Source organism: Nyctereutes procyonoides, unplaced genomic scaffold, assembly GCF_905146905.1.
Source record: "Nyctereutes procyonoides isolate TBG_1078 unplaced genomic scaffold, NYPRO_anot_genome, whole genome shotgun sequence".
NCBI classification, from domain to species: domain Eukaryota; kingdom Metazoa; phylum Chordata; class Mammalia; order Carnivora; family Canidae; genus Nyctereutes; species Nyctereutes procyonoides.
Genome location: NW_026575119.1, coordinates 4,999,156 through 5,026,937, shown reverse-complemented (window position 1 = coordinate 5,026,937; position 27,782 = coordinate 4,999,156). Strand labels below are relative to the sequence as shown.

The window sequence follows — 27,782 nt, the reverse complement described above, 5'->3', positions numbered from 1 at the left end:
CTCGTTTCTAGTATAGTACAACTTTGTATTTCATCAAGTTCTTTCAGAATTTTTTTTTACACTTAAAAACTTTATATTTAATTATTTCTCAAATATTTAAATTCAACTTGCCAACATATAGAATAACACTCAGTGCTCATCTCATGAGCCCTCCTTAATGTCTATCACCCAGTTACCCCATCCTCCCCACCCACTTCCCCTCCTTTTCAGAAATATTTTTGTGGTGACAGCATCAAACTGTGATAGTGGGCCTGACTTTTCAGGCGCAACAGGCAAGTAACCCAGTTTCATTTGGGGGAATTAACTGTGTTCTTTTGGTAAGACTGAAACAAGAACCTGCCTATCCTTCTAGCTGAAGAATAGGCAGGTCCTCTAAAGTAGATCAGTTGAATTGTCTCCCAGGGCTTGAAGCTTGAGCTTCAAAAATAACAAGGCTACCATAGATTTGAAGTTTATTTAATCCAGTAAGAGAACATGATCAAACAGTGAATTAATTTATGTTACCTAGATTCGTCCATGCAGCTACTCTAGTTCCTGTCCTTTTTGGAGGGCTTCCCTTTCCTTACAGTTCTTTTCTCTCTTCTTTTCCCTTCCTTCCCTCCTCTATTCCTCCAGAATTGGTTTGTATTGCTTTCAACTGAAGAACCCTGATTTACCTTGTAAAATGCTTAGCATGGTATCTGGTGAATAGTAACACAAATACAGTCATTGGGAATTCTGTGGCTCATGGCATTTCAAAGTTAAGAAATGGTTTGGTTTACCAAATGCATTCTTATGTAGTGAGAAAAAAAAATGAGTCTAAGAATCAGAATACTTGACTTTTAGTCTCAGCTCTGCCAGTTAATTTGCTTGTTTGGAAAACTGATTGAATGTCTGTCGTCCTACATTTGCTCATCTCCTAAATAGAAGGCTTGGTCTCTAATACTGTTCTGTATAAGTTGCTTAGAAAAATAGTCTTTGTGGGGGGGCAGGGAAAAGAAAAAGAAAAATAGTCTTCATGATTTGAGTACTTAAATCTAGTTTAATCTATAGAGAATGGTTTAAAGATATTTTATCAAGTAATTTTTTCAAAAGAAGGTCTAATTTAACATAATATAGGTATAGTAGTATGGGGACTTCATATGTCTATATTTACTTACTGACCATTACCATAACTCAAGAGTGGTTAACATATTATTCAGAGTTAGAGGTTAACATTATGAACTTCCTGAAATGTTAATTTAGTTTGGTTGTTATGTATATTGATGCATTTTCATTCAGTAAGACCACGCATCTTTCATTGGATTGTCAAATGTATCCTTGATCTAACAAATGGTAAAAATCACTGCCTTAATTATTCTGATTCTTTGGCATGTAAGACCCATTTTATAAAATTTTCTCTTTGACATATTTCAGTGTAAAAATTATAATACAACATAGAACTTTAATATGAAGAATAATTTTCATGTGTGGTGATAGAGTTTACTCCAATTAATACAGTATTGCCTTTCTTGATTGGTTGGCATATATACTCATATTGTAGTGAAACATAAGGAAGATAGATTGAGTTTTTTAGGAGTAGCAATGTATTTAACAATTAAAAAATTAAAAACAGAGTTAGGGAAATTATGTCTTGATTTGCTGAGAAACTATTTTTGAGTATGAGGTCTTCCTTTTTCATTGTGTTTATCTCTTTAATGTCTATTTCATTTTTGTTTCTATCTTTATCCTATATTTTGGATCTGCCATAAAGTTCTAGAAATCTTCCTTCGGAGTGGAGAAATACTTCCCCCTTCTGGCCACCTTGCAGTGTTCTTAATGTTAGACATCCTTATAAATATATTATGAACTAGCAATACTAGTTCATAAAAATGATTCAGAAAAAATACTTTTATATTTTTGGTTCTTCAAAGACAAGGTTTTGAAAGGTGAGATGTGAATTTGATAAAATTTAACCATGTTGTATCTTTAAGCTATATAAAATCATGTGTGAAATTGCTCTATATTCAAAATATGAAATCAGGCCATTTAATATTTTCCTGACATACATAAAATCTTTAAATCATTCAGGATATAGAAATGAAATACTTTTTGTCTGTGCTTCAAGAATAGGTAAACAGTTTCATGTGTTTATAAACCTGGCCTCACTATTTTGTGAAATTTTGTCATTTGTCATTTGGTGGCACTGCTGTTTAGTTTTTCAGAAAAATTAAACATACATTTGACAGATAAAATAGAAGCAATTTTACAGTGATAATTAAAAACCTTTTATGGTGATATAAGCAATATAGGAAAGGCTTGGATTTATGAACTTAGAAGATGGCCAGGACAAATAACTCCTGAAGCAGTTTATTTTTTAAACTTAACTAATGAAACTTAGGTCAGTGCTTTATTTCTGCTGCAATTTTTTTTTAAACTTTGTATTTTAAAAGAAGTGCTCAAAATGATATAACTAGGTGGTCAATTTTAACAAAATTGTTTATGTATCCTTTTTTTGAGGCTTTAATGTTTTTATCTTCTGTGAAACTGTGTTTTTTTCATTTTTGTGTTTTTTGTCATATTGGATGAACTTTCTGAATTAAGAACTTAGTCTAGTGTTTTCTCTAAGTTGTTATTTTCTATCTCAAGATCTAGTTAACATTGACTAGCCTTAACATTCAGGTTATGAATAGTATATCCATGATGTTTATGTAGAAGGTCCACCTCCTATTGAGTAATCAGTTAGTGCTGTGTGTTACCTGAATTTATAATGATGTTCCAACATCTCAGTAGTTACTCTGAATTACCTTTACATTTTTGTTATTAAGTAATTGGAAGACTTAATAGGGCAGTCTGCTTGTCTGTGTTCTTTGGTTTAGATTTTGTTATGTCTGACTTTCTCTGTATGTTTTATTATTATTATATTTTATTATGATGATGATCTGTTTAGTTTAGTTGACCCAGGGGAGAGACTAGTATATGTTTGATTATGGAATATGAGCATTTACTGAAGGCTGCTGAAGATTATTACTATGAAGGTGCCAATAACTTTGTCTTACACATTGAATCAGATTATCTTAAGACTGTGTGCCAGTACATGGCAGCCAGATAGATTTTGAAACAATACAAAGCAAATTTTTAATAGTAATAGGTGATATTTTCTACATTAAAAACTTCTCTTGATTTAAAGAAATGTTTCTATAGATTCAAAGATGAATAGTATGAAGAGAATTTAGTAGAGATTTTCTATGTTTTAGCATAATCCCTACTGTACTGAATTTGATTATCTTTGGTCTCATACCCAGTTTGACTCATGGCACTTTATCAGTAAACAGATTTTTGTCTCTGTTACTTTAGGTTTATCTTAAGGTTGAAATTAATACAGAAATATTTCTTTCATATACTTAACAATTTAATAACATAAGGTCAAGATAAAGGATTTTCAATTCCTTTATGTGACTTTTGCTATTCTTTAACTAAAGATAAATTGGTTAAATATTCCCTAGAAGTTTTTAAGTTTTTCTTAGGCCAATATGTCTGCAGTTTCAGAGTGTTAATGCCAGTGTTTGGTTAAATTGTCTATGAATTATGTGTGCATGTGCATAAGCATTAAAAAGAAATATAGAAAATGAGATATAATAAGTTGGCACATTAGGGTATAGGTGACTTTTTTCTTTTGTTAAGAGTTTGCTTAAGATTCCTATTATAAGCATCTGCGCAGTAATTTCGGAAATGAGTTTAAGATCATCTTCATAAGCATAAATGAAAATTACATCCTAGGCTGAGAAAGGCAGTTGGTGTTATTCTTTGGCAAAATTGGTTAAATTCATGTTATCTCTCTTGTTTTTACAATTAAATCACTCTATTGATCATTCTTTTAAAATCTTACATTTTTTTGAATTTATAATGCCAAGTATTTGTCTTTCAGGTTTCTGCTTCTCAACTTTTGTATTATAAAACCTTATGCAATGCAAAAACTTTGTTCTGATTATGCACAGATGGGAGGTTTTTGTTTTTATTTGGCATTCAAGAGATTAGAAACTTGTTTTGGGGCAAAGCCAGTTTCTTCATTTTGTCAGGGTCTAAAATCATACTTTTAGTGTTTAAACCAAATAACCTTATTTAATAGAAACTAAATAAATGTTTTCTGAACTGAAATTACTGCCATTTATTAGGAACACAACTGTGCACTTTACATAAATTATCACATTTAATCCCTACAGTAAGGGGACAATGAGTACAGCATTCCCATTTTAGAAAGAAAAAGTTTGAAGTTCAGAGAGGATAAGAAGCAATGAAACCCTGGGTGGCGCAGCGGTTTAGCGCCTGCCTTTGGCCCAGGGCGCGATCCTGGAGACCCGGGATTGAATCCCATGTTGGGCTCCCGGTGCATGGAGCCTGCTTCTCTCTCTGCCTCTCTCTCTCTCTCTCTCTCTCTCTCTCTCTCTCTCTCTCTGACTATCATAAATTTAAAAAAAAAAGAAGCAATGAAAAATCACAGGACTAGTAAGTGAGAGTTTGGGGATTTAAGTGTAAAACTGTCCTGTTTGAACTATATTTTATGACCTCCTTAAACAATGAATGGCTGTTCAAACTGGCTGCCCTACAAAGGCCACTCTCACCATCTTCCCTCCTGGCTTTACACAGTTAGTGCTTTCTCTGGTTTTATTTTGTTTGTTTTTCCCCAGACCATTTAGCACACATCTATCTACTTTTATTTCTCTGTAACATACTGATTGATTTATGTTTCCCTTTCTCATATGGTTTATAATCCTGTGAGAGAAAGCATTGTATGAGCCATTTTGTTTTGTTTTTGTCTTGTGTTTGTTTGAAAATTATTGCAATTAGTTCTGGTCTACAATATATTAGGGTTTTTTTTGCAACTTTACTGAGATATATTTGCAAATAACATTGTGTAGGTATACGATGTACAACATGATAATTTGATATATGTATATATTGTGAAATGATTACCACATTAAGTCTAGTTAATACATCTATCACTTCACATAGTTAACATGTATCATTCAATTTGAATATCCGTTATTTAGCACTGTGCTTGGCACTTAATACATCTTTGTATTGATTAATTTGTATCAAATATTGCATATTTGTTTTCTTACAAAAATCACATCAGATTTACTTATTAAAATAAAAAACAGGGCACCTGGGATGCCTGGGTGGCTCAGCGGTTGAGCGTCTGCCTTTGGCTCTTGGCGTGATCTCAGGATTGGTGATCGAGTCCCACATCAGGCTCCTTACAGGGAGCCTGCTTCTCCCTCTGACAATATCTCTGCCTCTCTCTGTGTGTCTCTCATGAATAAATAAATAAAATCTTTAAAAAAAAAAGAAAAGAAAAGAAAACAGGGCACCTGGGTGGCTCAGTCAGTTAAGCGTCTGACTCTTATTTTCAGGTCAGGTCATGATCTCAGGGTTGTGAGATGGAGCCCTGTGTCAGGCTCTGTGCTAGACATGGAGCCTGCTTGAGATCCTTTCTCTTTCTCCTCCTCCCTTCCCACTCGTGCACATGCAAGCTGTCTCTCTCTTTAAAAGAAAAAAAAAAGCAGAAATCATTTAAGTGAATTTAAACATTCATTTGATTATACAGTGGATAAAAACAATACATGGTTAGACAAATATTTACTGATTTAAATAAAATGATAGAATTTGTACATCCAAATTGTTTCCTTCAAAATAATTATCTAAAGAAATACCATACTTTTCTAAAAATGCTGCTATTTTTTCAGAACCAATTGGAACTTGTTTTTATTTTCTCAGAATTTATGGTACCTTTTTTGAATATCCTGTATGAAATAAGACCATCATAAAGCTTCAAAATCTCTCTTTGTAGTCTTTCAAGGAGATAATACTCAGTTGTGTTAGCTTTAGATTTTTTGAGTTATTTATAACAATATTCTCAAATATCAGTATACTTTTTCAGTGGTGCTCAACTCTGGATTAGAACAGTGTTTCTGTCTTTTTTTTATATAAAGATTTAATTTTTTAGAGTAGTTTTAGGTTCACAGCAAAACTGAGAGGAAGAAAGAGATTTCCCATATATCCCTTGCCCCATAGCCTCTCCCATTAATCAGCATCTTCCACCAGAATTGTACATTGTTGCAGTTGATGAACCTATATTTACATATCATGACTCAAAGTCTATAGTTTATTTTATAGTTCACTCTTGGTACTGTCCATTTTGTAGGTTTGGACAAATGTATAATGACAGGTATTCAGCATTATAATATCATACAGAGTATTTTCACTGACCTAAAAATTCTGTGTTCTGTTTATTCATTCCTCCTACCACTCCTCTCCCAACCTCTGGCAACCACTGATCTTTTTTATTGTTTCTATAGTTTTACCTATTCCAGAATGTCATATGATTGGAATCATACCAGTAGCCTTTTCAGATTGACTTGTTTTGTTTAGTAATATGCATTTAAAGTTCTTCTAACTTTGCATGGCTTGATAATTCATTTCTTTTTAGCACTGAATAATATTCCTGTTTGTACCAGTTTTTGTTGTTGTTGTTGTTTTTTCGTTAATCTAGTTACTGAAGGACATCTTGGTTACTTCCAAGTTTTGGCAATTATGAATAAAACTGCCATAAACATCTATGTACAGCTTTTTGTGTGAATATAAGTTCTTAAATCCTTTGGGTAAATACCAAGGAGTGTGATTGTTGGGTCACATGGTGAAAGTCTGTTTAGTTTTGTAAGAAACTGCCAAATTGTCTTCCAAACCATTTGAATTACCATCAGAAATAAATGAGAGTTCTGGTTGCTCCACATCCTCAGCTGGTGCTTCAGTGGTTTGAATTTTAGTCATTGTAGTAGATAAGTTGTAGTATCACATTATTGTTTTAATTTGCAGTTCCCAAATGACATATGTGTAGCAACTTTTCACATGCCTACTTGCTGTTTGTATTTGTCTTTGGTGAGGTATCTATTCAGATTTTTAGTTCATTTTTTTAATTAGGTGGTTTGCTTTTTTATTGAATTTTAAGAGTTCTTTTTATATTTTGGTTAACTGCACTTTAAGTCTTTCTGTCTTTTGCAAATATTTTCTCCAAGTCTGTGGCTTGTCTTCTTCTCTTGACAGTTATCTTTCAAAAAGCAAAAGTTTTGAATTTTAGTGAAGTCCAGCTTATTTATTCATCGTTCATGATTGTACCTCTAGTGTTATATCTAAAAAGTATTGCCAATCCCAAAATCATCTGGGTTTTCTCCTATGTTACCTTCTGGGAGTTTTATAGTTTTGCATTTTGCATTTAAATCTATAATGAATTTTGAGTTAATTTTTGGTTTAAAGTCTTTGTTTAGATCCCTTTTATTTTGGCCTACGATGTCTAGATATCGCAGCACTATTTGTTGTAAAGACTCCTTTTTCCATTAACTTGTCTTTGCTCCTTTGTTAAAGATCATTTGACTGTGTTTATGTGAGTCCATTACTGAGCTATATTCTGTTGCATTGTTCTGTTTGTCTATTCTTTGACCAGTGCCACACTGTCTTTGTATTAAGACTTGAAGAAGCTGGGTAGAATCATTCCTTGAACTTTTGTCATTCAATACTGTGTTCATTATTGCCACCTTCTTTTGAACAACATAGATATTAGTATAAAATGAGAGTCCAGACAACAAGATGTTATAATTGTATTGCTACCTCAATAAATGTTGCAGTCGAAATGTATACCCCCCAGAAATTTTTGTTTAATTGTTTGAAGGAGAGAAATAAGTAGGGAGCAGACTTGCTATGAGTATACCTGTAAATGCCATTTCCTTATATTTAGTAATGATTCCATATCTTATTTCACAGAGTATAAATGATAAGATAAAGATGAACACATATATGAATATAACATGATATTTTTTAGTGAGTTAAATTCTTGTTACCTGCACTTATCATTTCTTCCATGCCTCCATTTCTTCCATTCTTCCATTATGTTGACATTTTTGTAATGAGGGTTCATGGTAGGTGATTGATGTTCAAACTTTAAGAAGATTGTGCCAAACTTTCAGAATTTGCACAAGCATTTCTTTTTGAATTGTAAGATTAAGAAGTAAAATATTTTTTTCTTCCCATCAAATGTTGTAATTAAAATTAAAGTGAAGGGACTGATGTCTTAATTTTTTACAAGTCAGGATTTTTTTAAAAGATTACTTAATGAAACATTGTTAATGAAATGGAAAGGAGTTAGTACTACAGGAGACATAATTATGTTTACATCTGAGGCCAGAGATGTTTCTCTTTTCTGATCTTTCCTCAGACCTAGCACATTGTCTTGCACAATAAAAATTGAGAAATGAAAACACTGTACCTTTAGATAAAGTGGATAAATAGTGATCCTATATATACCGTTTTATCTCTTCATACAAATATCAATTTGCAAACGTATTTAAATTCTTCATTATAGTTGGTGGCTAAAGGAGTAAAGAATTCTGATATGTCTCCACCTTTGGGACAACATGAAGCAGGTGGCTCTCCATCAAAGCAACAGATGAGATCTGTTATTTCTGTGACGTCAGCTTTGAAAGAAGTGGGTATGGTAAGTTTTCTAAAATTTAGAACTCCTCAAAGCTAAAGATTATCAGAAGGATTAAATTTAATGAGATTACATTAATTGGCTAATGTTTCATTAAGTTTTTCTAGGGAAAAAAAAACTTCTTAAGATTTTTGTGTATGGATTACTCTGAGTATTGGAGCCTCATTACTCATGGGTTTATACATCAATACAGAGGTTTATACATAAAATACATAAAAATAGATTTAACTGATTGTCTCTCATTTTTACTCTAAAAGAATATTGAACTCTTGATGGGATGAGCAGTGGGTGATATGCTATACATTGGCAAATTAAACTCCAATAAAAAATAATTTAAAACATTTCAAAAATGTGAACACAAAAAATAAAAATAAAAGAATATTGAATAAATAAAATATATACAGAAATGTACAGAAAATAATGCAACATTTTTGTACCCCAGCTCTCACAATTAACAGAGATTTTTTTTAAAAAAAGGTTCATTTTTCTCTAAAATAATGTCTCTTTGGTACTTTAATTAATTAACTCTAGGAATAAAGTCCAAGACATGTTTACATTTATTTTTAAATCTTTGATGTAAGTTGAACACCAATAAAACATAAATTTATTATTAAAAAAAGAGTTACTCAAAACATAAAATAAATAAATAAATCTTTGATGTAACAAATGTTAGAGGATTTAATATAATTATACTTAACCCTCCAATTACTTCTTTTACCTCCTGCTTAGGAATCTCTGTCATGCTATATGGATAATGAAACAAAGAACTGTGGGCAAGTAAAAAGTTTAAACTTAGAAGTATATGTCAGGTGTTCCTCTAAGACATGAAAACACTGTTCTAGGATTAAAGGAAATGGGCTCATCATGTGGAATTTCAGCCTAGAATTCAACACACAGGAGGGAAAAAGTCTATTGAATCATTTAACATATTAATCTGATTTTCTCTTGTCTTTTTAATTAATGTCTCTGCCTTTTAATTGCTGAGTTTCATTAAGTTTTTACAGTCAACACTGATATTAGTACACCATTTTTTTATACCCTTTGTGTTTATTTTGAAAATAAGACTGAGTAGGAAAATACAACTTTCTTGGTCACTCTCAAGAATTTCATGTAAGAAACTATTTTTTTTTTCAAGAAGGTTTAGTCTCTTTTTCTTTCTGATAATGATTTTGTGTGTGCTGCGTTGTTCACTTCAACTTTAGATACCACTGTGTGGTTTCCTTCCTGTACCCAGTCTCACATCTCAACTAGCTGTTCATCTCTCTGGTTGTAGCGACTGCTAATTCCTGACTACTTTATTGGGTAAAATCCTCTTTGTCTCATTTACTTGTATTTACTTTAAAACTGACCAGTATACTTTTTTGTATTTTAATCAAATATTACAAAATTTGAGGTAATCTGTGTCATGAAGTGCTTTTCTTTATTTATTGTCTTGGTAAATATTGTTTACTTAAAACCTTGAAAATTACTCTTTCTTACTCTGCATCTTTCAGGTACTTTTTTTTTTTTTTTGCTTTCATAACTACTAATTTCTTCTTTTTGTGTGTTTAAAAATTCTTGTTGGTCTACATCACTATGATTGTACTAATCAAAAGACAGAATTTTTATTATTGTTGGTCTAAAGGGCTCAGAACTTACTATTTCTTTGCTTATAGAGAGAAACCAATTCTCAATTATGTTTAGTAGTATGGCTTAATAGGAATATATATACATGAAACATAAAGACAGCATCAAAATAACACAGCCTAGCTAGAATTATTTTATCCACCAAAACTCCCTAGGTTTAATTAAGAGTGTATATAAGTTGAGGCGCCTGGATAGCTCAGTTGGTTAAGCATCTGACTTTTGATTTTGACTGAGGTCATGATCCAGGGTGATGAAATTCAGCCCTATGTTTGGGCTCTGTGCTGGGTGTGGATTTTCTCTCTCCCTCTCTCCTTTCCTTGCATGAGTGTACACACTCTCTCTCTCTTAACAAAGGGCAGGAGGAGTATATGAGTTAATTTTCTTTTTATTTGTACCACTGACCTAAAATTACCAAAAATCAGATGCCAAAAAGGAAGAGTATAATGTAGTTAAATATGTGATCAGTAATCTAAAAATAAGACAATTGAGAATTGGCTGTTCTGTTTTTAAGTCTATTACTTGATTATTTTTAACTATTTCTCATTTCTGATAATGAAGGAAGTTATATTAACATTTTACAGGGATAAAAATATTCACAAGGAGCAATTTAATGGAAAACAAAAAGTAACAAAACCAAAATTTTTAAGGTAGACATTTAAAATAGCATTTTTCTTACTCTGTGACTATCTGTATTTATAGGATAGAAGTTTAAGTGATACCCAGGAAACCTCAGAAGACATGCAGAAGACTAACAGTGCTATTTCAGTAAGTACAATTTTCAAACTCTTTCTGTCAATCATTTTACTTAATTGTATACTTATTAAAGTTTATTTAACATTTTAACTGTTTCAGAGTAAGCGGGAAATACTACGTAGGTTAAATCAAAATCTTAAAGCTCAAGAAGATGAGGAAGAAAAGCAATGTCACTCTGATACATGTGAGATAGTTGTTAATGAAGATGCCAAAGAGCATGAAAAAGAAAAATCAGTTTCATCTGATCGCAAGAAATGGGAGGCAGGAGGTCAACTTGTGATTCCTCTGGATGAGTTGACATTGGACACATCCTTTTCTGCAACTGAAAGTATGTATAAAATGTTAATATTCTGTGTTGGCCTAGCACACTTGTAAATTTGTATACTGGATACTTGGAAAGAAAGAACAGGTAGAGGGACTGAGGAGAGGCTGCAAAGATTTATTTGTATGTGAAAAATAGAGAAAACTATTCATCCTTAAGAAACACAAGGATTTCGAGGAACATGGGTGGCTCAGTGGTTGAGCGTCTGCCTTCGGCTCAGGTCATGATCCCGGGGTCCAGGGATTGAGTCCTGCATCGGGCTCCCCACAGGGAGCCTCCTTCTTCCTCTGCCTATGTCTCTACCTCTCCTTATATGTCTCTCATGAAAAAATAAATTAAACCTTAAAAAAAAAAACACAAGGATTTTTATTACAAAATTATGTGGTATGAGAGAGAGAACTAATGATACATATTTAGATTGTATTACATTAACTCTTTCTACCAGTTGTATTACTTTAATCTGTTACTAGGAACAATTCTTGATGAGAACCAAAGTAGCAAACTTTGACAGTATCTCAGAAAGATCCCTTAGGTATGTAGTCAGAGGTATCGAAAAGATCTCACTTAAAGATTCCTTTATTCAGTAATAATTATTGAGCAACTATTTTCTTTTATTTTATTTTTTTAAGATTTTATTTATTTATTCATGAGAGGCACAGAGACACAGACAGAAGCAGGCTCTGCTCAGGGAGCCCGATGTAGGACTTGATCCCCCGACCTAGGATCATGCCCTGAGCCAAAGGCAGACACTCAACAACTGAGCCACCCAGGCGTCCCTGAGCAACTATTTTCTTGCATTGTCCAAGTTACTGAGGAAGATACAACAATAAATGAAAACATGTGCTCTTGTGGTGCTTACATTCTGAAAGGGCAGGTCTGATTGTCAACCAACTAAATTTAGTTTTAAGTAATTTTTTTAATGGACTATTTTCGTAGAATTCTTTCTTGCATTGGAGAAAAGCTCAAAGACTCCAAACTATGGTGTCTTTTATTTTGGTTACTCAGTTCTTTATTAAATCTCATTAAATGCCACGTATTCCTCAGCAATGAAGATACAATAATGGTTAAGACATAGTCCTCCTTAATGAGCTTAGGGCCTGGGGGAGAGGGAGACAAGGCAATTGTAATTGATAAGGAATATACTAGAAATAATTTTAGGCTACTGTAAGAATATGTATCCTTATACATAAATTGGAGTTGAGGAACCCAAGGAAATGATTTCTGGAAAAAAGGATGAGTCAAGGGTAAGTAGTTAACCAAAAGCTAAGCCAAGTGTTTTAGGCATAGATGAACTAGAACCCAGATGAAAGGGCATGTAAAATTCAGGGAACTTGGTATAATTCAGCATGGATGGCAAAGTTCAGAAGTCAAGTCAAAGAATGGCAAGTAAGAAGCCCTAGAAGAGGTAAGGAGGGATGATCATGAAGGGTACTGTACATTGGCTCTTTCAAACAGTATAAACTTGCTCTGAGTGCAGAGAGCAGTCTTTGAAACAAGGGTTAGCAAATGTTTTCTGTGAATGGCCAGATAGTAATTATTTTAGGCTTTGCAGGCCGTAAGGACTCTGTTGCAGCTTCTGTACTCTGTCACTAGAGTGTAAAAGCAGCAATAGACAATATGCAAATGTTTTAACATGGCTGTGTTTCCAGTAAAATTTTATTTACATGTATTGAAATTGAAATTTCTTAACATTTTCTTTAACATCATCAGTTTCTTTTCTCAGACCTTCTGTTTTTCGTTGTTGTAAAGAGTGTTCATGATTGTTTCCTAGAAATATTTTATAATAACTTTTAAAACCCTTGTTAGATAATTCAAGTATCTGTGTGATATTTGTGTTGGTTATTAATCAATAGACATCTCCCATAAGATAATCATCTATCTTCTCTCATGAGAGTTGTACTCCCTTTCATGTAGCATAGCTCTTATACATGAAAATTGGTCATTAATTACATAAATATGATGAACACAACTTATGTTGTGAGATCTCTCGAGTGATGGAGCTATAATGATTTAGAACACCTCTGAGGCAAAAAACTATCACCAGTCTGATGGTGAAATGAAAGCAAAAGTAGAGAGGTTCAAGTAAGTTTTATATAAGATGAAAAAATCCTGCCACACTTTCTTTAAAAGTAGGAAGAAAGAACATATGCAGAATAAAAACAGAAGAATTGGGTAATTTTGGAACTCCTAGGTGGCTCAGTGGTTGAGCGGCTGCCTTTTGCTCAGGGCGTGATTCCGGAGTCGAGGGATCAAGTCCCACATCAGGCTCCCTGCATGGAGCCTGCTTCTCCCTCTGCCTGTGTCTCTGCCCCCCCCTTTCTCTTTCACTCTCTCTCTCTCTCTCTCTCATGAATAAATAAATAAAATCTTAAAAAATTAAAAAATAGGGTAATTTTGAATGATTTATATAGACCTTTCAAAGACAAATATATCAGGACATATGAGATACCTTATTAAAAGCACTTTTATATGAAAAACTAGCATGAGACTGAGAATAATGTTATGAATAACACTTTGTCTCATAAGTTCAAAAATCACGTTTAACATAAGCAGGCAATATATTTATGTGATAAGTTTTTACATAATATAAACAGTGTATAAAATTTCTCCCTACCTCAGCATATACTCCATTTCCATCTCTCTATAGATACATATTTTATACCTTTATGTTATATGTTATATATCATTTATTTTTATTTTCTAAATAAGTGTATTTTAAATCATTTCACTACATTAAAAATTCCCTTCATCTTTTTTATAGCTGTGTAATAATAGTCCATTGTATGATCGTACATGATTTACTTATGATTTTATTTGATTTTATTATGATTTTATTTTGAACAATTTCATTTTTATTTTGAGATTTTATTATGAACAATTTCAAACATAGCAAAATTGAAATAATTTCACAGTGAACACCACTCTCCACTGAGAGTATACCATTAATATTTTACTGTGTTTGCTTGATCACATACCTGTCCATCCTTCTATCTAACAATTAGTGTATCTTATTTTTTGATGCAGTTTAAAAGTCATTGCAGATATTGGTACACTTTGTCCCAAGTACTTCATAGTATACATATTATTAAATGGAGTTCAATATTTTTTAGAGTTTTTTTTACGTTAAATTTACATACAATGAAATGCAGATATTTTAAAAGTACATTTGCTGGGGGTTTAAAAATTTTTTCAGAGATAGCCCATATATGAGCAATGGGGAGGTTACTGAAGGAGAGAGAGAGAGAATCTTAAGCAGGCTGCATGCCCAGCACAGATCCTGACAGAGAGCTTGATCTCATGACCCTGAGATCATGACCTAAGCCAAAATCAAGAGTCGACAACCATCTGCTGAGTTTTAGCAGATATAACCCTATGTAACCCAAACCCCTATCAATATACAGAAAACCCTCTCTTCCCAAACAAAAAATTTCATGCCTCTTCCCAGTTTCTGCATCTAGCCTCCCAGAGGGGACTTTTTTCTGAATTTTTCTATCTTAGATTAACTTTCTTTGTTCTAGAATTTCATTTAAACAGACTAACAGGGATCCCTGGGTGGCGCAGCGGTTTGGCGCCTGCCTTTGGCCCAGGGCGTGATCCTGGAGACCCGGGATCGAATCACACATCGGGCTCCCAGTGCATGGAGCCTGCTTCTCCCTTTGCCTGTGTCTCTGCCTCTCTCTCTCCTTCTCTCTCTCTCTCTCTCTCTCTCTGTCTGTCATGAATAAATAAATAAAATCTTAAAAAAAATCTAGAAGAAATAAGACATATTACATACAGATGAATAACTATAAGAATGATAGAAGGTTCTTACCACAATAAATAAGAAACTAGAAGACATTGGTACAGTATCATTAAAGTACTAAAAGAAAAAAAATATCAAAGTTAGAATTCCATACCCAAAAAAAGTATCTTTGCAGAAGGAAGGCAAAATAAACACTTTTATAGATGTACAAAAGCTGAAATGAGTCCTCACCAGCAGGTCTACATTATAAGAAATGTTCAAGAAAGTCCTTCAGGCAGAAAAAAATGATAACCACATGGAAATCTGATTTACACAAATATTCAAATATTATGAAGACCACTGGAAACAATAACTATATGTGTAGATACAGAAGCTTTTTCTATTATTATTTAAAACTCCTTAAAGAATAAATGATCATAATGTATTATGGGGTTTATAGCATAAGTTAAAAACAAACAAAAACAACAGCACAATGACTGGGAGGAAATAAATTGATACTGTTGTAAGGCTCTTAAACTATATGTGAAATATAATCAATTGCTAGAAGATAAACTGTGATAAGTTAAAGATGTATGCTACAAACTCAAGAATAAACACTAAAATAAAAGAATAAACTGCAGTTAATAAGCCAATAACGGAGATAAAATGGAGTCATAAAAATACTCTATCCAAAAGAAAGAAAAACGGGACGCCTGGGTGGCTCAGCTGTTGAGCATTTGCCTTTGGCTCAGGGCGTGATCCCAAAGTCCCGGGATCGAGTCCTACATTGGGCTCCCAGCATGGAGCCTGCTTTTCTCTCTGCCTGTGTCTCTGCCTCTCTCTGTGTCTCTGATGAATAAATAAATGAAATCTTAAAAAAAGAAAAAGAAAAACAAAAGGGCAAAGGAAACAAAGAATGGATAAGACAAACAAAAAACAAATAGCAAAATGGCATTTTTAGATGGAACCATATTAAGAATCACATTAAGTATAAATGGTCTCAATAACCAAGTTAAAGCTGATAAGAGTGGATTAAAAAAAGCACACCCAAAAATATACTTCTTATAGGCGGAAACCTATTTTAAATATATAGACACCAAAAGACTAGAAGAGGGGGAATGGAGAAGGATATACCAGCTAACATTAAGCAAAAAAAGTAGAAGTGACTTTATCAATAACAAAAATTTTAAATAGAGATTTTTTTTTTAATGAAACAAACTATTGATAATCACAATGCAGATAAATCACAAAAAGCATTATGTGGGATGCTTGGGTACCTCAGTGGTTGAGTGTCTGCCTTTGGCTCAGGTCTTGATCCTGGGGTTTTGGGATCAAGTCCCACATCAGGCTCCCCTGCAGGGAGCCTACTTCTTCCTCTGCCTATCTCTCTGTGCCTCTTATGAATAAATAAATAAAATCTTAAAAAAATGCATTATGCTGAGTTAGACAAGCTAAACAAAAAATACAAACTGTTAGTCTGTTTTTTTTAAATTTTTTTTTATTTATTTATGAAAGTCACAGAGAGAGAGAGAGAGAGAGGCAGAGACATAGGCAGGCTCCATGCTGGGAGCCTGACACAGAACTCGATCCTGGGACTCCAGGATCATGCCCTGGGCCAAAGGCAGGCGCTAAACCGCTGAGCCACCCAGGTGTCCCATCTTCTAGATGTTTTTAAATCTTTCCCCTAAGACTTGGTTTTAGTAAATTTCATTATGATGTGCTTTGATGTCATTTTCTTGTTTCTTTTGCTTGGGTTTTGTTCAGCTGCTTGCAATTGTGAGTAGCTTTCATTAAATTTGGATAATTTTTGCCATTTTTTTCCAGCTTATTTAGTTTTTTTTCTAGAAATTTAAATGGATCTTCTCACTGTTTTCCTTTTCTGTAATTATCATTACTTCTTTCTCTAGCTTATTGAACATACAGAATTCAATTATACTGACAAGGTCATCTGTCATTTTTAGGTTGGTATTACTCGATTGATTTTTTTCCTCTTTATTAAAGGTTGGATTCTTTTGCTTTTTTGCGTGCTTGGTCAATTTTTTGTTTGGAAGCCAAACCATGATTTTTACCTAGATGAGTGATTGTATATTTTTGTATTCCTATAAATATCCTTGATTTTTGTTCCAACACAGTTCAGTTACTTGTAAATAACTTGACCCTTTTAGGTCTTGCTTTTAAGCTTTGGTAGGTGGAGCAATGTCTATGGCTAATCTCTCCTCTTTTACTAAGTCTAAAACCTCTCTGAGTAATCTGCCTAATGACTTGTGAATTATAAGACTTTTTTTTCTGGCTGGTGGGAAGAGGGACTATTTCTGACCTTTTTTAACTCCAAGTTTAACTCCTTTTGGGACATCTTTTCCCTAGATATAGTAATTTCCCATGTGTATGCTGATCGGTATGCAGCTTAAGAATCCAAGAAGCTCTATGGTTCTTCCAAGTTCTCTTTGTGTAGCTTTCTACTCTTCAGTACTCTGTCCTGCCAACATTAGCCACTTTTGCCTCCTGGACTTCCGATCTATTACCTCAGCTCAAAGAGACCATCAACTCTACCTGGTTTTCCCTCCCTACGTCAAAGGGAACTAAGTTCATATCGTTTCATATGGACTTTAGTTTTTCCAGTTTTGTTAAAGAGACATTCCATTCCCTACTATATTGTTTTGACGTCTGTGTTAAATACCACATGCCTCTAAGTTATAGGTCTGTTTCTGAGTTTTCTACTTTTTAACTATCCTTTTAAAAATTGATCTCCAGGGACCTGGGTGGCTTGATTGGTGAAGTGTCTGCCTTCAGCTTGGGTCATGATCCCAGGGTCCTAGGATTGAGTCCCAGATCGTGCTCCCTTCTCAGTGGGGAGTCTGCTTCTCCCTCTACTGCTCCCACTCCTGCTCCCCCTGCTTGTACTTTCTCTCTCTGTCAAATACAGGAAGTTAAAAAAATTGATTCCCTACTGGGAATTATTTTTGCTTTATAAAACTTAATTTCACCTGCTAATTTGCAGATTCATACTTTCAAGGAACTAGTACATACAGATTTGTATCAACATTTTGTATTTGAATACCATTAAAATTTTATATGACTTTTATATGCTGTAATATGTGAGATTGCACCTTGTCTATGACTGCTATTGCTAGGTACTTAGATGCTTTGTGTATTATTACAGAAGGCTCTGAAGAATCAAATCTCAATAGATAATTTCCCATTTTTTGCTCTGCTAAATTTTATTTTAAAAGTTACTCCAGAATTATTGCCAAAAAGACAATGTCAGTTGCCTACTGAAGATATGTAAGCTAAACTCAGGGCACCTGGGTGGCTTAGTCAGTTAAGCATCTGCTTTCTGCTCAGGTTGTGATCCTGGGGTCCTGGGATCAAGCCCCACATCATACTCTGCTCAGTGAGGATCCTGCTTCTCCCTCTCCCTCTCCCTCTCCCTCTCCCACTCCCTCTGCCTCTGCCTCTGCCTCTGCCTCTACCCATATGCCTGCTTGTGGTGCACGCACTCTTTGTCTGTCAATAAATCTATAAATAAAATCTTTTTTAAAAAGATATGTAAGCTAAACTAAAATAAATTTTCTTAGAAATACTTTTATCTACGTTTAAACCATATGGACATTTAGGATTCGTTTTCTATTTTCTTTCATTAAATTTGTAGAAACAAAATATTAATTTCTATTTCTTCTCTTTTGTACACCCCAAATTATTGTTTAATAGTCTTAATTTTCAAAAATACTCTCAAATCAAAATTTTGAAGAAGCACTATTTTTTTCTATTTTTATATTCCTTGAAACTAGAATTTAATTTATATTGTTTACTTTTTTATTGAAGCCTAGTTAACATGCAATATTTTGTTACTTTCAGATGTACAACATAGTGATTCAACATTTATATAAATTACAAAGTAATCAAGATACATCTAGCTATCATCTATCACTGTACAAGGTTGATTTATATAATTGACCATATTTTCTATGCTGTACATTGTATCCCCTTGTTCTATTTATTTTTTAACCAAAAGTTTGTACCTTTTAACCCCCATCCCTACTTCCTCTATCCTCCCTATGCCCTCCCCTCTGGTGACCACCAGACTATTCTCTGTATATATGTTTCTGAATTTAGTCATTTATTTAGTTTTTTGGATTCCACATATAAGTAAAACCATACATTATTTGTTTTTCTCTCTCTGACTTATTTCATTTAGCATATGGACCCTCAGTGTCCATCCATGTTGCAAATGGCAAAATTTCCCTTTTTTTAATGGCTACGTAATTTCCTTTGTGTGTATAAATGTCCACACACATACACACACGTAATTGACCCTGAACAATACAGGGGTTGGGAATCCAAATCTGTGTGGCCAGAAATCTGCATATTACTTTTGACTCCCCAAACATTTAATTACTACTATTAGCCTACTATTGATTTGAAACCTTACTAATAGCATAAATAGTTGATTAACACATATTTTGTATTTATATGTATTATAATGTATTCTTACAATAAAATAAGCTAGAGAAAAGAAAATGTTACTAAGAAAATCATAAGAATAGAAAATATTCTTAAAGTGCTATATTGCATTTATTGAAGAAAGTCCACATACAAGTGGACCCAAGGCTGTTCAAACCTGTGTTGTTCAGGTTACAGTTATATACCACATCATCTTTCCCTATTCATCTATCGATAAACACTTAGATTGCCTCAATATATTGGCTGTTGTAAATAATGCTGCAGTGAACATAAGGATGTGTATTACTGACTTTAGGCTTTGTTTGTTCTTTGTAGTTCCTTTATATGTAGAATTATGTATGGTTAATTTGAGATTTTTCTTGTTTCTTGAGATGGGCCTGCATACCACTATAAACTTATCTCTTAGAATTGCTTTTGCTCCCATAGATTTTGGAACATTGTATTTTCATTTTCATTTGTCTCAAGGTATTTTTTGATTTCTTCATTGACTCATTGATTTGCTTAGACTTCACATATTTGTGTTTTACAGTTTTCTTCTGCTTAAACAAAACAAGACAATTTTTCATTTTTAGTTTTATACTGTTGTGTTTGGAAAAGGTGCTTGGTATGATTTCAGTTTTCTTAATTGAGATTGGTTTTGTGGCTTTCATATGCTCCATCCTGGAGAATGTGCATTTGAAATGAATGTGTACTCTGCTGTTTTGGGGTAGAGTGTTTTGTATATATGTGTTAAATCCATCTGGTCTGATGTATTTAGGACCAATGTTTCCTTATTGATTTTTCTATCTAGATGATCTATTCATTGATGAAAGTGGAATATTAAAGTCCCCTACTATTATTGTATTATCATCAGTCTCTCTCTTTATGTTTGTTAATACTTGCTTTATGGATTTAGGTGCCCCTGTGTTGGATGCATTGATATTTCTATCCTCTTGTTTGATGTATGCAATCATTATGTAATGCCCTTCATAGTCACTTGTTACAGTCTTTCTTTTAAAATCTATTTTTTTCTGCATTAAATATTGCTACTTCAGCTTTCTTTGTTTTTCATTTGCATGGAATACCTTTCTCCATCCCTTCAGTTCACTTGTCTGTATGTGTCGTAGATCTGAAGTGAGTCTCTTGTAGGTAGTGTGTATATGGGCATTGATTTTTTTTTTTATCCATTCAACCACCCTTTGTCTTTTGTTTAAAGCATGTAGTTGATTTACATTAAAAATAGTTATTGATCGATATGTACTTACTGCCATTTACTTGATTGTTTTCTGTAATTGGCAGTTCTTCTGTGTTACTATTCTCTTCTCTTGCGCTCTTCCCTTGTGATTGGTGTTATATTTGTATTTCTTTCTGTTTATTTTTTCTGTACCTATCAATAGGTATTTGGTTTATATTACCATGAGATTCATATATAACATCCTGTATATCTAACAGTCTGTTTTAAGTTGAAGGTTCAAACGCATTCTAAAAGCATTACTTTTACCTCCGCAGCATTTTGTTTTTGATGTCATGTTTTACATCTTATTATTTTGTGTAGCTCTTGATTAATGATTGTAGGTCTAGATGATTTTAATATTCTTGTCTTTTAAACTTCATATTAGATATGAGATTGATCCATGACCTTTGTATTGTTTACCTTTACCAGTAAGATTTTTTCTTTAATTTTCTCATTTCTAATTATAGTCTTTACCAGTAAGATTTTTTCTTTAATTTTCTCATTTCTAGTTACAGTCTTTTCTTTTTGTTTAATGAAATTCTTTCAACATTTCATGGAAAACCAGTTTGGTATTGATGAACTCCTTCAGCTTTTCTTTGTCTGGGAAACTGATCTCCCTTCAGCTCTGAGTGATAACTTTGCCAGGTAGAGTATTCTTGTTTATAAGTCTTTTCCTTTCAGTACTTTGAGTATATCATGCCACTCCCTTCCGGCCTGTTAAGTTTCTGCTGAAAAAATAGCTGATAGTTTTATGGGGTTCCCTTGTAATTAACTAGTTGTTTTTCTCTTGCTGCTTTTAAGATTCTCTCTTTATCTTTAATTCCTGATAATTTAATTGTAATATGTTTTGGTGTGGGTCTTTTTGGGTTCATCTTATTTGGGACTCTGTGCTTACTAGAATTAGATGTATATTACCTTGGCCAGGTTAGGGAAATTTTCAGCCATTATTTCTTCATATAGATTTTTTGTCCCTTTCTCTCTTTTCCTTCTGGGACCCTATAATGCTAATGTTAATACCCTTGATGCTGTCCCAAAGGGCCTTTAAACTATTCTCACTTTTAAAAATTATTTTTTTGGGGACACCTAGGTGGCTCAGTGGTGACTCAGGTCGTGATCCTGGGATCAAATTCCGCAACAGGCTCCCTGTGGATGTCTGCCTATGTGTCTGCCTCTTTCTCTGTGTCTCTCATGAATAAACAAAATCTTTAAGAAATAATAAAAATAAAAATCTTATTGCTGTTCTGATTGGGTAATTTCCTCTACCCTGCTTTCTAGATTTTTTTTTAAGATTTTATTTATTTATTCATGAGAGGCAGAGGGAGATGCAGGCTTCATTGCAGGGAGTCTGATGTGGGACTCAGTCCTGGGACCATGGGACCACACCCTGAGCTGAAAGCAGATGCTCAACCACTAAGCCACCCAGGCATCACTGCTTTCCAGATTATTGATCCTTTCTTCTGCATCATCTAATCTGTTAATCCCCTCTAGTGTATTTGTTATTTCAGTTATTGTATTCTTTAGCTCTGATTGGTTCTTTTTTATAGTTTCTATCTCTTTGTTGAAGTTCTCACTCTTTTCTCTTCTTCAGAGTTCAGTAAGTGTCTTTATGACCATTACTTTAAACTCTTTATCTGGTAGATTGCTTATCTCCATTTTGTTTAGTTCTTTTTCTAAGCTTTTGTCTTGCTTTTATTTGGAACATATTTCTCTGTCTCCACATTTTGCCTCACTTTGTTTCTGTGTATTAGGTTGATCAGTTATGTCTGTAGGTTTTGAAGGAGTGGCTTTATGCAGAAGGGGCCTTGTAGCACAAACCTCCATGGTCACCTGAGCAGCCAGGTTCCCTGTGAGTGTTTCTTATGTGAGCTACCTGCACCCTTCTGTTGTGGCTAGGTCAAGATTATTGCAGACCCACTGGTGTACACAGCTTTCTGTGAGGTCAGACTTTGACTACTGCATGCATACTAATGAGTGGGGCTGGCCCTGTGTGTGGCTTTTTGTGAGGTCTGGTTGCAACTGTTGCAGGTGTTCTAATACAGGACTGATCCTTCAAATTGAGTTCACTTAGGAGGGTCTCTTGGGGCCAACTGAGGGTACTCTCTACAAGTGGTAGAACAGGGAATTGCTTGGGAAGGGCTCCTTACCAGCCTAGGCTGCTTACAGAGTATGCTAGGGAAGGGACTCTGAGCTAGGGTAGACACGTTGGGTGGGGCAAATCCACAAGGGAATGCCACAGTAGAACTAGTGGTGCTAGCACAATAGGTGGACAGTGTCAGAAAAGGCACCCACCAGGGGCACCTGGGTGGCTCAGTTGGTTGAGCATCTGACTCTTGAGTTCTGCTCTGGTCATGATCTTGGGGTTGTAGAATCAAGTCCCACATCAGGCTCTGCCCTTCTCCTTGCTGCACCCTAAATAAAAGAGTGAACGAATGAAAATGGATAAATGAGTAAATTAAATATATATACCTAGCTTTAAAAAAAAATAAAAAAGGAGGGAGGGTGGGCGTGCACCCAATAGTGCTGGGTGTCAGCTAGGTAGAAGGAGGATAAGAAAAATTGTACACACCACTTCCATCTCTGGAGAACTTTCCAACAGATCCCTGCCCTTCTGACACATACTAAAGTTAGTAGATTTCCTTCACTTGTAATCCAGGCAGTTTTCAAACTGCTACGTTGTGTTGGAACTTAAAGTCAATGATATTGTGCAAAAGCTCTTTAAGAGTGGAGTTGCAATTTCCTACTAGTCTCTGGCTCTCCCAAACATAAGCAAGGCCCCTTGGTCATTGAAGCTATACGTTATGGATTCTTGTCTTTCTGGTGCAGGTCTCCTGGGCTGTGGAACCTCATGGGGTCCCAGACCCCTCAGTCCTCAAGGAGGGTCCCAACAGTTGTGATATCACTCACTTGTGAGTCACCATGCCAGGAATGTGAGCCCTGACTAAATTGCATCTCCACCCCTTTACCCATCTCAATGTGTTTTTTTCTTTATATTTTTAGTTCTACCTGATCTTTTGCTAGTCTTCCATTTGTTCTCAGAGATAATTGTTCTACATATAGTTGTAGGTTTTGGTGTGTCCATAAGAAGACTTGGGTTCTTGATCTTCCTTTTTTTAAAAAAAAAAAAAGATTTATTTACTTATTTATTCAGAGAGAGCGAGAGAGAGGCAGACACACAGGCAGAGGGAGAAGCAGGCTCCATGCAGGAAGCCTGACATGGGACTCGATCCCGGGACTCCAGGATCACACCCCGGGCTTCAGGTGGCGCTAAACCACTGTGCCACCGGGGCTGCCCAGGTTCTTGATCGTCCTATTCTTCCATCTTGATCCTGCCCCCTATAATATTTTTTTAAGATTTTATTTATTTATTTTAGTGGGAGAGGGGCAGAGGGAGAAAGAGAGAAACCTAAGCAGACTTGGCACTAAGTGCAGAGCCAACGTGGGGCCAAAATCCAGAGACAGACGTGTAACCAACTGAGCCACCCAGGTGCCCCTCCATAAGTATTCTGTTTTATTTTATTTATTCTTTTTAAAGATTGTATTTATTTATTCATGAGAGACACAGAGAAAAGAGGCAGAGACATAGGCAGAGGGAGAAGCAGGCTCCTTACAGGGAGCCTGATGTGGGATTCCATCCCAGGATCATGACCTGAGCCAAAGGCAGACGCTCAATCACTGAGCCACCCAGGTGTCCCCCTAAGTATTTTAAAAGGGATTTATAATTCTATATTTTTATTGCTAATATTACTAATGCCATTCATCATTCATTCTGTTCATCATTCTCTGAAAGTCTTTTATTTTTTAAAATGGTTTTTAAAAGATTTATTTATTTGAGAGAGAGAGTACGGAGAGGGGCAGTGAGAGAGAGAGAAGAGATTCCCCACTGAGTGTGGAGCCTGACATAGGCTCAGTCTCTTGACTCTGAGATTATGACCTGAGCCAGAATCAAAAGTTGGACACTTAACTGACTCAGCCACCTTGAAAGTTTTTTAAAGCATCATCAGCATATAGGATCTTTCTTTCTTGTGATGTGTTCAATTGGATAGATCTTAAATCTGCTTTATAATACAGTAATAGTATTATGTTCTATCCATGAAATTTGTTTTCGTGTCTTTTTCTTATAGAACATACAATGGGAGAGGTTATTAAATTAGATCCTGGTGGATCTCCAAGAAAAGTCTGGGGGAGAAGTCCTACAGATTCAGTTCTAAAGATACTTGGGGAAGCTGAACTGCAACTTCAGACAGAACTATTGGAAAACACAGCCATTAGAAGTGGTAAGCAGAAACAAGTTGTTTTTTTATACTAGAAGTAATGTTATTAAAAATCGAATTGTATTTTTCAAGATCTCTCTAAGTGAATCATTTATAATAGACTATCTTTTAATCATAATAATTTCCTAGTTGGATGGAGAATAGTTGTATTTTCTGAGGAGTTGTCTCAAAATTACGGTCTTGAATTTTGACTTGATAGAACCTGGATGAGATCTTAAAAGAAAAGGAAAAGGAAATGTGTATAGGGTGAGCTAGAAAAGTAGAACAGTCAAAACATTTTACATGAAGAAAGATATAGGAGCAATGTATGTGGTTTCTGGAATTAGGTTGAATAAAGATATCTATAATAAGTATGACAGACATTATCCAAGGACTGGGGAGGATGAATTGTGAGGCAGGAAGAAAACATTTATTTTCCATGAGTATTTGTGGGTCTTAGTATTACAGCTATGCATATGAAGAATGTCCATGTTTAAAACAGGTGTTTTCATATTTTAAAGTTTATTCAAATCAGACGTTGAATATGGTTTTTCTCTTCAGATTTTGTGTCTAGACATGAATATATGTCACTCCTGTGTTCTTTCTCTCAGTCTATCTTTTTTCCCCTCTCCCTCCTTAACTGTCTTTGTGAACTTTGTGCATACTTTTATTTTTGCCTTTTTCATGCAGTATTATCACTTACTTGTTTTCAGTTTTGTCTATCCTTTGAGAGCAAGGATGATCTTTTTCTTTTTGTAGCTTTACTGCCTAACGCATTAGAAAGGACAGACAGCTAATAAGTGCTAATAAATTGAAGTTTAAAAAAAGTAAGACAAGTCATAAATTATTTCTCAGTTCCAGTTCTCTGAAGATGGATTATTTGAATATGGAGAATACTGATATTGACTATAGAATTAGAGTGATGCTCACATTTGAAACTGACATAAAATAACATAGGAGGTAAGGTTATTCATTCACAGTATATATAAAGAAATTAGCCAGATAATATGCCAGTGAGATGAACCTATACACGTGTTATTAAAGTGTCAAAAGCAGCTTGCTATTTTTTTTTTTACTAAGGGTTAATATACTAGCTGTTAATCATTCTAGGATTTTCTTTAATATTAGAGGAAAAAGCAATTTGAAAAGAGATATAATTGTTTGAAAAAAAAAAGGAAGTACACAAAATGTGTGTATTTGTAATTAACTCATTCACACTCTTGTGTCTGGAAATTGTGTAGTTATATGCCAGACAAATATTCAAAAACAAAAATACTCGTAACTTATTAATTCTTATATCTTAGTCTGATCTGGTTATCAAATTGCATCAGGCTTTAGTCAGAAAAAAATGCCTCGGGGCTAAAACATTTTCAAAAATAATGGTTAAAAATTAAGAATATTTTGTAATCTAAAAGTCCTTTATGTGTTTATCCTCAATAGAACTATTACTTTATAAGCATCAGATTCTGATTCCTTTTATGTAAAATCATTATTGCTTAAATGTATGTAATTTGCTGTATAATAATACTTAGGCAATGTGAAAGCAAGTCGTTTTCTCCATATTCACATAATACATCTTCAGAGAACTGGAACTGAGAAGCAATTTATAACACGCACATGAGAAAATGCTCTGCATCACTTGCCATCAGGGAAATACAAATCAAAACCACAATGAGATACCACCTCACACCAGTGAGAATGGGGAAAATTAACAAGGCAGGAAACCACAAATGATGGAGAGGATGCGGAAAAAAGGGAACCTTCTTGCACTGTTGGTGGGAATGTGAACTGGTGCAGCCACTCTGGAAAACTGTGTGGAGGTTCCTCAAAGAGTTAAAAATAGACCTGCCCTACGACCCAGCAATTGCACTGCTGGGGATTTACCCCAAAGATACAGATGCAGTGAAACGCCGGGACACCTGCACCCCAATGTTTCTAGCAGCCATGTCCACAATAGCCAAACTGTGGAAGGAGCCTCAGTGTCCATCGAAAAATGAATGGATAAAGAAGATGTGGTTTATGTAGACAATGGAATATTACTCAGCCATTAGAAACAACAAATACCCACCATTTGCTTCAACGTGGATGGAACTGGAGGGTATTATGCAAATACTTTGCAGTTAATTTGTTAATATTTTGGAGTCTTTCTAGTTGTCTTTTTGTTACTGCTTTCTAGTTTCATTTAATTGTGGTCACAGAACGTCATACTGAGGTAATGACTGCCAAGCTGTCTTCCAAAGACGGCTATGCCATTTTGCATTCCCATCAGAAATGGCTGAGAGTTTCCGTTGCTTCACATCCTCAGCAGCATTTGGTGTTGTCAGTGGTTTTATTTTAGCCATTGTATTAGTTGTGCATCGGTATCACATTGTTGTTTGAATTTGCAATTTCCCTTAAAAAAATGTTTTTTTTAATTTGCAATTCCCAAATGGCATATGATGTGAAGCATCTTTTCATATGTCCATTTGCCATCTGTATTTGTCTTTGATGAGGCATGTGTTCAGATCTTTAGTCCATTATTAAAATTGAGTTTTTCAGGTTTTATAATTGTTGAATTTTAAGAGTTCTTTGTATATTTTGGTTAACAGTGCTTTAAGTCTTTATGTCTTTTGTAGCTATTTTCTTTCAGTCTGTGGTTTGTCTTTTCATTTTCTTGACAGTGTCTCATAGAGCAGAAGTTTTAAATTTTAGTGAAGTGTGGCTTATTCTTTCTTTGGATTGTGCCTTTGGTAGTGTATCTAAAAGGTCATTACCAAACTCAAGGTCATCTAGACTTCATTTTGTGTTATAATTTTGCATTTTACATTTACGTTTACATTTACATTTGTGTTCGATTTGAGTTCATTTATGTGAATGGTGTAAGGTCTGTTTCTAGATACTTTTTGGGGGAAGGGGGCCTGGCGTGTTCAGTACCATTTATTGTAGAGATTGTC

The 27,782-nt window shown here is 34.4% G+C and overlaps 1 protein-coding gene across 5 annotated transcripts in view; it reads left to right on the top strand.

Annotated features, from left to right (window-relative positions):
- The window catches only part of NEK1 (NIMA related kinase 1), a 207,060-nt gene that overhangs the window by 114,097 nt on the left and 65,181 nt on the right, over positions 1–27,782 (top strand). For 4 of the 5 annotated variants that reach the window (XM_055334524.1, XM_055334523.1, XM_055334521.1 and 1 more), the window contains 4 exons: positions 8,375–8,506; positions 10,829–10,894; positions 10,982–11,210; positions 24,721–24,873. In XM_055334524.1, coding sequence (XP_055190499.1) covers positions 8,375–8,506; positions 10,829–10,894; positions 10,982–11,210; positions 24,721–24,873 — 580 coding nt within the window. The remainder of the gene's footprint in view (positions 1–8,374; positions 8,507–10,828; positions 10,895–10,981; positions 11,211–24,720; positions 24,874–27,782) is intronic. The other variant, XM_055334525.1, reaches the window with a different exon arrangement.